We start from the raw sequence: 14,300 nt of genomic DNA on the forward strand, positions 1-14,300 counted from the left end.
TCTTTTGCACTTGTTAAAAAGAAATCCTTGCAAGCCACACAACACTCTTCAAAGTTCAAGGTTGTAGGAGAATATAATCCATCAATTGATTTCTCTGTCCACTCACATCACAATTAAACAATAAGGATCACATGCCTTGGTCTGCTTAGAATGATATGTTGGCCCAACTAAACTTTTAACTTTTTTGGGGAGCCAACGAGACATCCCTACGGGCATGGCCCTATGAATTTCTAAACCTTTCTTTCATGCATCGTTTGAGGTCGCCTCACATGCAAGGATACCTCGGAGTGCAGGTCCCCGCCACCTCCTTCCCTCTCTCTCTGTCTCTCTGTCTCTCTTTGAGGTAGTGATTGTGGTAGACTCAGGGGCCGATGCAACCTCACGGAGGTGTGTAGCCAATGTCCGGGCAGACAATGCCGCTGTGCAACAATGTCAATGGGTGGGGTGATGAGGGAAACGTGGGATAACAACCTACCCACATTTCTCTCACTAATCTCTCTCTTGCTCTCTCTCTCTCTCTAGTAAGACGTTTGTGTTCCATTAGGACACAAGAAAGTCATTAGGACACACACACACACACACACACACACACAAACCTACAAATACTCCACAGGTCTCTGTCTGTTACTTGGGTTCTTCTGTTCATCTGCAGGAAGAAGAAGAAGAAGAAGAAGAAGAAGAGGAAGAAGAGGAAGAAGAAGGTCTCTGGGTATGGTGAGATGGAGGGGCTTCATCCGCAAACTCAACCTGGCCGTCGAGTCCAGCTTCGTCGGCCGCCACTTCAAGCTCTCAGACCGGAAGACCTCCTTCACAACGGAGCTACGTGCAGGCACCGCTACCTTCCTCACCATGGCCTACATCTTAGCCGTCAATTCTAGCATCCTCACAGACAGCGGTGGCACATGCTCAGTATCTGATTGCACCCCCATATGCAGTCCCCAGCCTTCAATCCCCCCCTCTGATTGCTCAGGAACCCTCCCTGATGATGGTACCATACTCTCCCTCACCACTCCCGGCCCCGACTGCAAATTCTCATTGCCTGTGAACCCCGGCTACCAGGCATGCCTCGATCGCACCAAAAAGGATCTCATCGTCGCCACCGCCGCCTCATCCCTCGTAGGCTGCCTCATCATGGGCCTTTTTGCTAACCTCCCCATCGCCCTCGCCCCCGGCATGGGTACCAACGCCTATTTCGCATACACTGTGGTCGGTTTCCACGGGTCTGGCAACATCTCGTACCGCGATGCCCTTGGCGCAGTCTTTGTCGAAGGCCTTTTCTTCATCGCCATCACGGCGGCCGGCCTCCGGGCGAAGCTAGCTAGAGCCATCCCAAGACCCGTCAGGATATCGACGGGGGCAGGCATCGGTCTCTTCTTGGCGGTTATCGGGCTCCAGTCTAGCCAAGGCATCGGTCTCATCGGGTTTAGCCCCTCTACCTTGCTCACTCTAGCTGGATGCCCTGCCTCGGACAGAATCCCTGTGTTTCCGGTTGTGTCCGGCACCAACGGCACCACTCAACTCTTGCCAGGTGGCTCCGCATCGAGCAACATCTTGTGCCTAAGGAATCGCATGGAAAGCGCGACTTTGTGGCTCGGGATCGTGGGTTTCATCATCATTAGCTATGCCCTCATCAAGAACATCAAAGGTGCCATGATCTATGGGATCGTCTTTGTCACCGCGGTCTCTTGGTTCCGGAACACCGGAGTCACTTATTTCCCTAATACCTCTGAGGGAGACCTCGCCTTCGATTACTTCAAAAAGGTCGTTGATGTGCATAAGATTGAGAATACTGCAGGTGCCCTTCGCTTTAACGGTTTCAATACTGGGGAGTTGTGGATAGCTCTTGTAACTTTCTTGTATGTTGACATCCTCGATGCAACCGGGACGCTATATTCAATGGCGAAATTCTCTGGGTCCATGAAAGAGAATGGGGAATTTGAGGGCCAATATTCGGCTTTCTTGAGCGATGCGAGTGCAATAGTGGTTGGTGCAACACTCGGCACATCGCCAGTCACTGCATTTATTGAGTCATCGACAGGTATCAAGGAAGGGGGTAGGACTGGATTAACAGCCATCACTGTTGCTTTTTACTTCTTTTTGTCATTCTTTTTTACACCCTTGTTGGCATCCATCCCACCCTGGGCAGTGGGCCCCCCGCTAATTCTAGTGGGGGCATTAATGATGAAAGCAGTGCTCGAAATTGAGTGGGAGAACATGAAGGAAGCTATCCCAGCATTTGTAACCATTGTCCTTATGCCATTGACATACTCAATTGCATACGGATTGATCGGTGGGATTGGAACGTACGTAGTGCTAAATCTTGTGGACTGGATCTTCTCAGGGTTCCATTTATGTAAGGAATATGGGAAGGAAAAAGAACCAGTGGGCGCTGATGATAAACTTGAAGCTGAAGGCATCGATGCACATGATAGGAAGGTCGAGCTTCAAGAACCTTAGGTAATAAGAAAAAGGTTTGACAAGATTTGTTGTAATCCTCATCAATGTTTTATAATTCTTTTGGGAAGACCACAATGGGGGTCTTTTTAATGCATCATCGACTACATCTTTAATCTATTAGAGTCATTGGTATAATAAGTAAACTTGAATCTGATGTTTTCCCAAGTCATTGAACTCTCTATTCTTAACAATTGAATGTGGTGAATTTAAGGTATAAGGGAAACAACCAGATATAGAACATCAAATGGGACATTGGCTATATAACAAACTTCCAAGAGCCGGTTCCATAGAAGTTAGGAAAATTGGAAATTTTACTAGCAATTCATGAGGTACTAGACCAAATGGACAGAGCGTGCATGTGACATTATCTAACTAGGTCCTTAGTACTTAAAAAACTTAAACTAGATCTCTCTCTCTCTCTCTCTCTCTCTCTCTCTCTCTATTGCAACATTCATTAGTAAAGTTCTTGAACATTGAGAGTTGCTACTCACTTTCACACATGATATGTAATATTTTTGGTCTCATAAGTCATATTTCACCTTCGATGACAATAATATAATCTATCTATTTATTTATCTTTGTATCTCTCCCTTAAATCTATGTTTGTTATTAAACAAGACGATGATAGAACTTTGGCTATCTCAACTACTTCATTTCTAACTACATGGCAAGGTAAACCCTCTTGGAGTACCATAATACCAGAACACATAAATCTACCTCTTGTTGGAACAAAATAGAGTTGTGAAATTTGTGAAATCATCTTTCTTTTCAACCTATAGAGTTGTTGTGGTGTCTTACAAAGTCCATTAAAGAAGAACCTATTTCTCATGCTCCCGTTATACCACATTGCCCAATACCAAAGGTACTCCAAAATCACGTGATATGATGTGGTGGGTAGAGCTCTAGCACCATCAATGAAAACCCATCAATGATGCCCAAATTTGTGATATAACCATCAAAATGGCTTTACCATTCGTCATTAACTTATGTGTATTTATTTTCTTCAACCATTATGCAAAAAAAAACATGTCTGATTTGAAATATATTTTCATTTTAAAGCCATCACCAAAGGCAACCCACCAACCATTCCACACCAAAGAAACACCTCACTAGGAACGTAGAATCTATACCGTGGATCATAGATTAACATATTCGCATTCATGGGGGTTACCATACAAATGCATATGAATACGCATAAGAATGCATGAAAAAATATTCGTTAAAAAAATAAAAATAAAAAGAGTTCATACTTTTTAGTTTCTTAGATATATCATATAACAAAGAGACTTTCACATTTAAAAAAAAAAATTTAACTTCACATTAAAAAGGAGACTTACAGTAAATAATATTTTTATATAATAGATGGAAACGTAAAAGTATTTTGTTTTATTTTCAATAAATAATAATAAATAAAAGGTTCATTACTCTCCCACAAAAATTGATATAATTATCTCATATTAAAAAGGGAACCTCATACTAATAATATTTTTATAGTAGATATAAAACTTAAATATATTTGTTTTATTTTTTAAAAATAAATAAATAAATAAAAGGTTCCCATAAATTTTCATATTTTTATCTCAAATTAAAAAGGGGACCTCACACTAATAATATGTTTATAATAGATATAGAACTTAAATGTATTTGTTTTTTTAATAAAACAAAAAATAAATAAAAATATGCAAATAAATTAAAAGGTTCCATAAAATTTCATATTTTTTATTCACATTAAAAAGGGAACCTCAACACTAATAATATTCTTATAATAGATGAAAAACTTAAAAGTATTTGTTTTATTTTTAATAAAATAAATAGAAGGTTCAATAATTCCTCACTTTTTACTCTCTTGACATTAAAAACGGAACCTTCGACTAATATATTTTTATATAATAGAAGTAAAAATAATTGTTTTTTTAAATAATAAATAATTGTTCAATGGTTCTTTAATATTCTTGGGGTCATTTTGTATTCTCGAATATTGCGGATGTCGAATATCACGAATGGGTCAATCTACGTTGTGGATATTAAGGAGAAGCAAAGGCAAAATTTTGACTGGACCAATTTGTTAGCATATGGAAGATGAGAATGCCATCCTACGTCTAAAACTCGATGTCATCATTTTATACATCAGGCAATGTGCCATGTATTCAAAACCTCATTCACTAACCAAGCTCTCTCTCTCTCTCTCTCTAGTTACGGCCTTAAAATATCAACATTATCGCCATCAACATCTCTATCTCTAATATGATACATCTAAGGGTATCCCATAACAATGAAATATCACCTTCTTGCCTCTTTTGTAGTTGTGATTCTACAATATATCATTTGGCTATATGTAAAGTATGTGTCTCCCCATAATTCATGCAATATAGTAAATGCATTTTCCCACATTTGAGTGTGTGTGTCTCTTTATCTCTCCTTGTATGATTGTATCTATCTATCTATATATTCATGAGTCATGACAACACGACAAGCACAAAAAATCCTTTCCTAATACAACCCCTCTATTAATTTCTACCAATGAGTGTTTTAGGAACAAGTTGCTTGTATAAAACCTCAGTTGCACAAACTAATAAATAAATTCTCTCTCTCTCTCTTCTAAATTTAAGGATAATATTTTGGCAAAGATATAATTTAATCCACGCAGAAAGGATATGGGTCTCTATCACCAAAAGGATTATATTTTGGCAAAGAACCAACTTTTTGATAGAAGCTTAATGACTACAACTTTCCCATAGGTCAAGAATCTTGCACAACTTGACACTTTTGTAAAACCGTTACATAGGGACCTTCCACTTGCATTTAAGCATGGGCTACTATCCTCATAATGGTCATTGCCCACAACAGGAAGCCCAACTTTCTCATGTAATGTTTAGCATGGATGTTTCATCGCATCATGAGGCAAGCATTTGGAGCTAAAAGATTTATGAAACGTTAATTTAACTTTACACAAACTATAACTTCGAAGACTAGCGATTATCACACTTTGAGGACTACTTATACGAAAAAGTCCAAAAACCTCTTAACTACGTCCATCACTTTCAACTTTGAATAGCCACATGTCCCAACTTATCCCTCACAATAAATCCTAAGATAAGAACAATGGATGTTCTTTGATCAACCGAAGTAAATAGCACATGGAATCATGTTGAATAGAAGACCTAGATTCAATATGATTACTATGGTTTAGTACACAATCATAGAATATCTAAGTCTTGTTGTATAGAAGGATTCTCCACATATATATATATATATATATATATATATATATATATATATATATAGCACAACAAGCTCCCATTACATTCAATGTAAGATGACATAATACTCTCTCTCTCTCTCTCTCTTTTTGTAAAAACAGACAATTATATTAATAAATGTGTGTAAAAAACCACTACTTACAAAGGGTATGACAATGGAGTATGGCCACCCACTAACTACACTAGATGGGTAGTGGAACATGTTGAATTGCCAATAGGCAAGACCAAGACTCCATCGAGGAAAGAATTTCCACTTGCTCCAATAAAGAAAATTGTCACATTACTACTCGGAATATATAACTCTCTCTCTCTCTCCCTCTTTCTTAGGTTCTTTCATTTGCAGGAAGAGGAAGAGGAAGATCAATGGTAATGGTGAGATGGAGCGGCTGCATCCAAAAACTCGACCGAGCTGTCGAGTCAAGCTTCGTCGGCCGCCACTTCAAGCTCTCAGACCGAAAGACGTCCTTCACAACGGAGCTACGTGCAGGCACGGCCACCTTCCTCACCATGGCCTACATCTTAGCCGTCAATTCTAGCATCCTCATGGACAGTGGTGGCACGTGCACAGAATCCGATTGCACCCCGATATGCAATCCCCAGCCTTCAATCCCCCCCTCTGATTGCTCAGGAACCCTAAACCCTCATGATGCTACCATACTCTCCCTCACCACTCCCGGCCCCGACTGCAAATTCTCATTGCCTCTGAACCCCGGCTACCAGGCATGCCTCCATCGCACCAAAAAGGACCTCATCGTCGCCACCGCCGCCTCATCCCTCTTCGGCTCCCTCATCATCGGCCTTTTCGCTAACCTCCCCATCGCCCTCGCCCCTGCCATGGGCACCAATGCTTATTTCGCATACACCGTGGTCGGCTTCCACGGGTCAGGAAACATCTCGTACCGCGATGCCCTTGGGGCAATCTTTGTCGAGGGCCTTTTCTTCATCGCCATCACACTGGCCGGCCTCCGGGTGAAGCTAGCTACAGCCATCCCGAGGCCCGTAAGGATATCGACGGGTGCAGGGATCGGCCTCTTCTTGACTGTTATCGGTCTCCAGTCCAGCCAAGGGATCGGCCTCATCGGGTTTAGCCCCTCGTCCTTACTCGCTCTCGCCGGGTGCCCTGCCCCGGACAAAATCCCCGTGTTTCCCATCGTATCTGGCAATGACGGCACCACTCAACTCTTGCCAGGTGGCATCGTATCAAGCAACATTTTGTGCGTAAGCAATCGCATGGAAAGCGCGACCTTGTGGCTCGGTATCATAGGTTTCATCATCATTAGCTATGCCCTCATCAAGAACATCAAAGGTGCCATGATCTATGGGATCATCTTTGTCACCGCAGTCTCGTGGTTCCGGAACACCGGAGTCACCTATTTTCCTAATACCGCCGAGGGAGACCTGGCCTACGATTACTTCAGAAAGGTCGTCGATGTGCACAAGGTCAAGAGCACTGTGGGTGCCCTTCGCTTTCACGGGCTCAATACCAGGGAGCTGTGGATAGCTCTTGTAACTTTCTTGTACGTTGACATCCTCGATGCAACGGGAACGCTCTATTCAATGGCGAAAATCGCAGGATCCATGAAAGACAACGGGGATTTCGAGGGCCAATATTCGGCTTTCTTGAGCTATGGCATTGCGATTGTAGCCGGTGCATTACTTGGCACATCGCCAATCACTGCATTTATTGAGTCATCGACAGGCATCAAGGAAGGGGGTAGGACTGGTTTAACAGCCATCACTGTTGCCTTTTACTTCTTTTTGTCATTCTTTTTTACACCCTTGTTGGCGTCCATCCCACCCTGGGCAGTGGGCCCCCCGTTAATTCTAGTGGGGTCATTAATGATGAAATCCGTGCTCGAAATTGAGTGGGAGAACATGAAAGAAGCTATCCCAGCGTTTGTGACCATTGTCCTTATGCCATTGACATACTCAATTGCATTTGGATTGATTGGTGGTATTGGAACGTATGCCGTGCTAAATCTGATGGACTGGATCGGCTCAGGATTCTATTTATATAGGCAATATGGGAAGGAAAAAGAAATACTGAGCACTGATGCTAAACTGGAAGGTGCAGAGATCAATGCATATGATAGGAAGGTTGTGCTACAAGAACTTTAGCTAATATGTAGAACAAAGGTTTTGACAAGATTCGCTGTTAGCATCATCAATGCTTTATAATTCTTTGGGAGACACCTTTTGTGCTATTTATGTATGCCTTTAACGTATGCATTGCCCATGAGATTTTGTGACTACACATTTCCCAACCCGATAAAATATAAGTCATTGCAAAAGTAGGAGATTTGATGAAACAAGTTCCACATTTGATTTCTTCATTTCATACAAAAAGCGTATAGATAGTGCCCGTTTAGGTTTTTTCAGAGATATTGTGAGCATTCCTTTGATTAACTTTGGTAGAAAGATAAGGGCTGCTTTATGGATCAAATTATTACTGTATTCCTGATTCTGAGTCGGGAATATTTAGAGGACAACATAAAGAGAGAAGGCATTAGATGCAAAGCATTGTGTGATGGATCACCTTTGACTCTAACTAAGTCAATAAATCAACCTTTAGAAAACCGATTGCAGAAAGGTGATGTTAGAAGAGAGGAAAAGGTTAAATGAACATTAAGCACAAAGTATGATAAGAACAATAACAATGGCACTGAATCGTCATTTTGCTTGACCATCACCAAACTGGATGGAACTATGTTCAAAGTTTTTCCCATTTACAAAATGAAGAAGAACATTCGAAGATCGAGGATTCAGTCACTTATAAACATGGATCCTCATATTCATTGATGTACAGCATTCTTCAGTTTATCTTCAATTTGGATGGAGAAAATGTTCTGGTGCCGCCCCACATTTCAAATTCTCGTCAAGTATTGCTGGTTTCTCATATGCTTATTAGTGCAAAGGTAATATATAATCATTGTACTCCTGAACATTGATCATAATTGAAAGTTCAAAAGCTGTCTTCGATGACTAAAAAACAAGGTGTCCATAAAGAATTTGTCAAAGCAAGTTTTGAGGTGTTTAAGCCAAAACATTATCACTGAATGGATGCCATTGGCATTATTTAGGGGCATTAACTTGCACAAATTACAATTACGAAGTGTATTGAGATAATCTAGGCTTTTAGTGGAGAGGCAAATAAGTCTGTATATATGTATGTACGTATTGGATTAACTACATACTGCAAAAAATGCAGGAAGCAGAGAATCTCTCCAAAACAAGAAATTTAACATTACAAGATGGACTCTTGTAATGTAGAGAGGATTTTATGTAATGTCTTGAGCATGAGAAACCCCAATCTCTCCAGAGCAATCTTGTAAATCAAAATGGGCAGACTCCTCCTTTGACACATGAGCAATGGTGGTCTCTTGTTGCAACTTTGCCTAAAGCCAAAAAAGACATGCATTTCAATTCAATGGTCAACATTGACATCTATAAGGTATACATATACACATTGATATACATATACATGCACATGAAGATACACATAAGCAAGCTTGGGATATGTGTATGTATGTGTATATATCAATATCACACATATATGCACATATAAAAACTTTGCCTTGTTTGTGGGCAGAGTTTGTATATATAGGTACTAAAATATGTATGTGTGTATTTGCATACATGTGTATACTCGTGCACATTAATTCAAAGGTACACATATATACTACGTATATAGCATATAAGATTTCAGCTCGAAATAGGCTGCTATACTTACACCCAATTGCATCCACTGGATGAGCTGCTTCAGTTTCCTTTCCTTGTCGTCCAGTACATCAACTCTCTTCTCTAGCATTGTCAACTTCTCTTTTGCTTGGTCAAGGGCCTCAGAAAGTTCTCGACACTTCAGAGAAAGCTCACTGCATCTGGAACAGCAGCATGTGCTACCCTTGTCTTCTACTTCTTTTAAGGATTCCCAACATCTATCACCTTCTCCATTAATATTTGTTAACCCTGGGCCATATGCATCAATGCTTCTATGGTTCTTCACGTGCTCAATGCCCATGGCTGTCTCATCTGCGGGACAACTACCATTCCCTCCTTTTTGCGACAATATCTTGCAACTTGTACAAGCATCCGCATTGTTTGTTACAAAGCCAGACACATCAAAGCTTGTATTATGGTTCATTGGATGCTCAGTTGCCAGAGATTGATCTGAAGTAAGCTTCCTAGGGTCGATGGTCTCTACTTTCTGCGAGAGTTCGCAACTACGGCGACCTTCCACATTCTTTAACTTCATATGTCTCTCCAAATGCTCGGGTTCCACAGCAGTGTCACCTGTCATTACCTTTGGTACAAATCCCCCGAATGTGACATTCCTATGCCATGATTCCTGCACAATATCGCCAGCATTAGCATCATCGTTCTCTAAGAAAAGCCTCTCCGGAAATGGAGAAGCAACACCTGAGCTTGACCCCCCAGATCTTGACGATGCCACCCGGGCCATACAACTACTATATGGATATAACTGGTAAAAAAGGTCGAAACCCGTCGTTGATGGGGCAACCCCTTTCTCAGTGTCGGGATACTTGCACCGTGTATGGTTAGGGTTTGAAAGGGAGCAACTGTTCTCGAATGAGGATGCTAGCATATGCGCAAAAGGCACCTCTGGTGATGAAGGTGTTGTGAGATGGGCAAGCTCTGGAGGTGGAGTAAAGGGAGCTGTAGACAAAGGAGTTGCTGGCGTGGTCGTTGAAGTCGAGAAAATTGGTGGAGTCACCAATGTATTCTCAAGCATAAATGGTGTGAAAGTATCTCTTGGTTGACCTAATTGGCTATGGAACCTTCCCGATGTTACCCGGAACAATGTGAATAACGTTACTGATGCGGGAGATGACGGAGGAGCGCACATGACTGGAGGTAGCATGACAGCCTGACCTAAAGTATCTAATATTAGGCTTCCATCTTCAATGTCTTGTTGCATCGATTTCAATGTAAGTTGTGCCTCGACAGTAGGGAGTTTTTGTGGTACAAAACACCCGAATTTTCCCCAACACTTCTTCCATCTTTTCTGAACAGAAAGATAAAATAACATATATAATCAGAGGCTAAAAACATGTCGAGAATTCATTCATTTCCATCAACAATTAAGAACTAAGTACAAGTGTCAATGCTCTAGGTCTGCCATTTCCCATTTTGCAATCTGAACAAATTTGCTGGGTTTGAAACATAAAAACTCCAAGCAAGCAAAAAAATTATTTTGGCGAACAGAATTGGCTAAAGCCACATTGTAATCACTTCTTCAGTTAGAAAATCAATCACTGTATCACGTAAGGACATCTTCTAAGTTCTTGATCTGCCAGAAATGAATTACACTTTGGGAAACTACAACACCACCACTTTTTGAAGCCTGTCAATATGCAGACAAAGTACACAACGTCTCAGTCTCTGATATCTGCTGAATCCATATTTACGAGTCGATCTTCAAAGATGTCAAACATATAGAGTACATATGTTTACGCACAGTGGCTCCTTATGAATCATCAACAAATGATCATTATATACAACAATGTAGCTCAGTCTTGTCCTCGCAGGTGGAAAGGTTAATGACTTGCCGCTACGCTAGACGATAACCCTAATCCTTAAACTAAACCTTAAATCTTAGATACTAAGCAAAAAAACGCGGACTTCACCTTAAACCTACGGTACTAGCTACGAATCCTAAACAGTAAACCATAAACCTTAGATAGCAAACCTAACCTCTAGATTCTTAACCTTAAATCCTAAACGCAAATTCTAAACCCTAAATCTTAGAACCCTAAACCCTAGGTACTAAGCTTAATCTTTGTCAAAGGAAGAAATTGATGAAACAAAAACAGAGAAGCTGCAAGATGAGAAGCGGTGAAAGAGACGTGACCTACCAGGAAGCGATGAGGATCAGCCTTATGATGCTTATGATTACCTCCCATCAAAGAATAGATGTTGAAGAAATATTAGCAGAAACTTGAAGGAATCCACAGAGAGCAAGAAGAAGGTCTACTTTGTAATCCAAACAGAAGTAAGAGATTCAGCAGAGCGCAGCAGGAATCGGTGGAAGAACCCACAAACGAGATGGATCGGAGAACCCATAGAAGGATCGAATAACCCAACCCATACTAAGCTAAATCTGGTGAATAAAAGAAATGAAGAGAGGCGATGATGATGCAGAGGCAGAGAGAGAGTGTGTGTGAGAGTGACAGTTGAAGAGGTAGTTTAGGAGGAGGAAGAAGCTAACAAACAAAACAGCCAGCTCTTTTCTACAGTTACCATTGATGGTTAGCATCATCGCTGACTGTTATTACTCTGCTTTTCTTGAATAGAAATTGTGTGCCTATAACCTGATCTGCTATACATATATATACATACTGTATCATCACTATGTATTCAATACATAAACTATATATGCCTTCCCAGCCTTTCTATTTCTTCTTTTTCTTCGATTTTCCGGCCTTCCACTCTGTCCGCGGAATATAGGTGTTTCCGGTTCGATCAATCGATCGATCCCGGCCTCGGTGTTTTCTGAGTGTTTTGGTCGCATTCTCGTTTCCGAATCCAATTTCTGTGGTTTTGAGATCCCCTCCTCCTCCTCCACTGGGCTCTTTGGTTTGAGTGTCGTCTCGTTACATTTTATAGGCTCTAAATTTCCCATTTGGTTTGTGGGGGTCCGACTTCGCTACTGGATCTCTATCATCACACCTTCAAGGTTTTTGATGTTTTCCTTAAGAGTTAGGATTTTCGCCACGTCTTGGGTTTGATTATTAGTTCTACATTTATGGGCTCAATGGATTTCCGTTAACGTTACGGATTTAATTTGAGTGTTTGACGCATATTCTAGGTTTCATAATCTTCTTCACATTTTGAATGAGGAATTGCATCTGGCCGACAAAAGCTTTTGTATTTGTAGACTCATCTATGAATCACGCAAAATACACATGCTACCATATGTAGGGCTGAAACCCAAATTTGGGGTCCATTTTTCGAGTCACACTTAGCATTCAAATATATATTATGCATGTTCCATTTTCATTTCATAGTGCATTCAAATATACTCCCTAGAAGCCTGTTGTTTGGTGCTTGATGGTTGTAACTTACAAAGAATTCAATAATGACTTTCATTCAATTATGTGTTATATTATGCATGCAATTGTTTTCGTTGCCTTTAGGGTTTGATTCTCTTACGTGTTCATTTGGCTACATCACGGGTTATGAGTCATGACTTTCTTGGGGTCGTTTCAATACCTGAGAGTATTAGTAAGTATTTGATAAGTTGAATCCTCAAGTAACCCTCCAATACTTTGATCATAGCTCCAATTTCCAATACATCGTTAGTTATATATAGGTTGCATTCTAGGTTTTAATCGATTTTCAGGGTTTACATTAGATTTGAGGTTGGGATATGTTCAAGATATTTGGAGTAGTGTTAATGGGGGGACACTCCAACCGCTAGGTTGGAGGTTCGAGTCTCCCCGCACCAACATACATGTGGTACCTAAAGAAGGGCGGTTTGTGCCCGTAAGTGACGGTGACAACAATGACGGTTTCGACGATGAAGAAGGTAAAATGTAGCATGTCTACAAGTTGCATGATGGAACGTGGTGCAAGTCTCATCATATCTCCTAGAGGTCATCCGGTGCATGTATCTCACTCGTACCATTCGGTACACCCCCTGATGGACTATGTACTGCTAATAAAACATGACTTCGTGTGAGTTGTAGCCTTCGAGCGAGCCAAAAGATAAAAAAAATACTAAAGTACTATCTCTAAATGGAAAAAAGATATTTGGGGTAGATTTTGGGTTTGAACCCATTATTATGCTTTGTTTTCACTACCATTATGTTTGCTATCATTGCCTTTGGGTTGGAGTTCATTATATGTCACATTTTGTTTTAAATTTTATTCTTCCTCACATTCCGCTATAACCGACATTCTAGGTTTGGATCCATTGTAGGTCTAGCCCGACATTAGAATTCGACGTGCAACTTGCTAGTTCATGGGACTTGTATTTTTCAAATAGGTAAGCCTTATCGGAATGAATTTTTTCTAACTTGGCAATCCATTCATGCGCCAAGAAATTTGTTAACCGTCTCAAAGCACATAATGAAAAATGTCATATATTCTTTTCATAGCTATAATTTAAAAACAACTCCATATATTGGCATAATACTATAGAAAGATGATGTAATCCACTGCAAAAAATAAACATAAACCCATATAATAGAAATTAGAGTGATGATACATTAACACATATTTCAAAACATACGTAATGTTGCGCTACGGCCACTGTCCAATTCTTCTATTCTTCCAAGTTTCAAAGCATTTAGTGTACATAAAACTCTTCAATTGTGGTCACATGTTGTGCATCAATAAACCTACATGTTTTGATCTTATTCATTTTAGAAAACCCTCTTTCATTGCAATTGAGGATTGTGGCAACATAAGAACCACCCTTCAAAGTTTCATTAGAAGTGGAAAGATTTATTTTGATTATAAGAACCTTTCTAAGATGTCTACATGTTTTTTTGTCTCTAGACTAATTTCTCATCATCTATTTCATTTATGTTCTTCTTTAATTGATCAATGCACATGGGTCCT

At 40.4% G+C, this 14,300-nt stretch overlaps 2 protein-coding genes and 1 pseudogene across 3 annotated transcripts; 2 read left to right on the forward strand and 1 right to left on the reverse strand.

Annotated features, from left to right (window-relative positions):
• The first annotated feature begins 603 nt into the window (after positions 1-603).
• On the forward strand, positions 604-2,572 carry LOC147863973 (adenine/guanine permease AZG1-like). Its single transcript, XM_087319997.1, has one exon. The coding sequence runs from the start codon at positions 712-714 to the stop codon at positions 2,455-2,457; it is 1,746 nt and encodes a 581-aa protein (XP_087176123.1). The 5' UTR covers positions 604-711; the 3' UTR covers positions 2,458-2,572.
• Positions 2,573-6,055: 3,483 nt separating this feature from the next.
• On the forward strand, positions 6,056-7,904 carry LOC147863974 (adenine/guanine permease AZG1 pseudogene; annotated as a pseudogene).
• Positions 7,905-8,716: 812 nt separating this feature from the next.
• On the reverse strand, positions 8,717-11,843 carry LOC147863975 (uncharacterized). 2 transcript variants are annotated; one of them, XM_087319607.1, is made up of 3 exons: positions 11,591-11,843; positions 9,448-10,735; positions 8,717-9,112 (listed from the first exon to the last, which is right to left on the reverse strand). In XM_087319607.1, exons 2-3 carry the CDS (start codon positions 10,651-10,653, stop codon positions 8,996-8,998), a joined length of 1,323 nt encoding a protein of 440 aa, XP_087175733.1. In that variant the 5' UTR covers positions 10,654-10,735; positions 11,591-11,843; the 3' UTR covers positions 8,717-8,995. The 2 variants fall into 2 exon arrangements, with proteins under 2 accessions (XP_087175733.1, XP_087175732.1); XM_087319606.1 differs by having other exon boundaries at positions 9,448-10,740.
• Between the last annotated feature and the right edge of the window lie 2,457 nt (positions 11,844-14,300).

This window comes from Azolla caroliniana, unplaced genomic scaffold (assembly GCF_043228905.1).
Source record: "Azolla caroliniana isolate FFs.n. ecotype wild unplaced genomic scaffold, voAzoCaro1.0.p SCAF_5, whole genome shotgun sequence".
Classification (NCBI taxonomy): Eukaryota; Viridiplantae; Streptophyta; class Polypodiopsida; order Salviniales; family Salviniaceae; genus Azolla; species Azolla caroliniana.

What these genes read in the sequence shown, in the direction of transcription:
- LOC147863973 (XM_087319997.1), top strand. Translation starts at nt 712, where the DNA reads ATGGTGAGATGGAGGGGCTTCATCCGCAAACTCAACCTGGCCGTCGAG.
- LOC147863975 (XM_087319606.1), bottom strand. Translation starts at nt 11,638, where the DNA reads ATGGGAGGTAATCATAAGCATCATAAGGCTGATCCTCATCGCTTCCTG. An exon ending in CTGATCCTCATCGCTTCCTG is followed by an intron (nt 10,741 to 11,590) that starts GTAGGTCACGTC and finishes CTTTCTGTTCAG; the next exon opens with AAAAGATGGAAGAAGTGTTG. An exon ending in TCCAGTGGATGCAATTGGGT is followed by an intron (nt 9,113 to 9,447) that starts GTAAGTATAGCA and finishes TTTTGGCTTTAG; the next exon opens with GCAAAGTTGCAACAAGAGAC.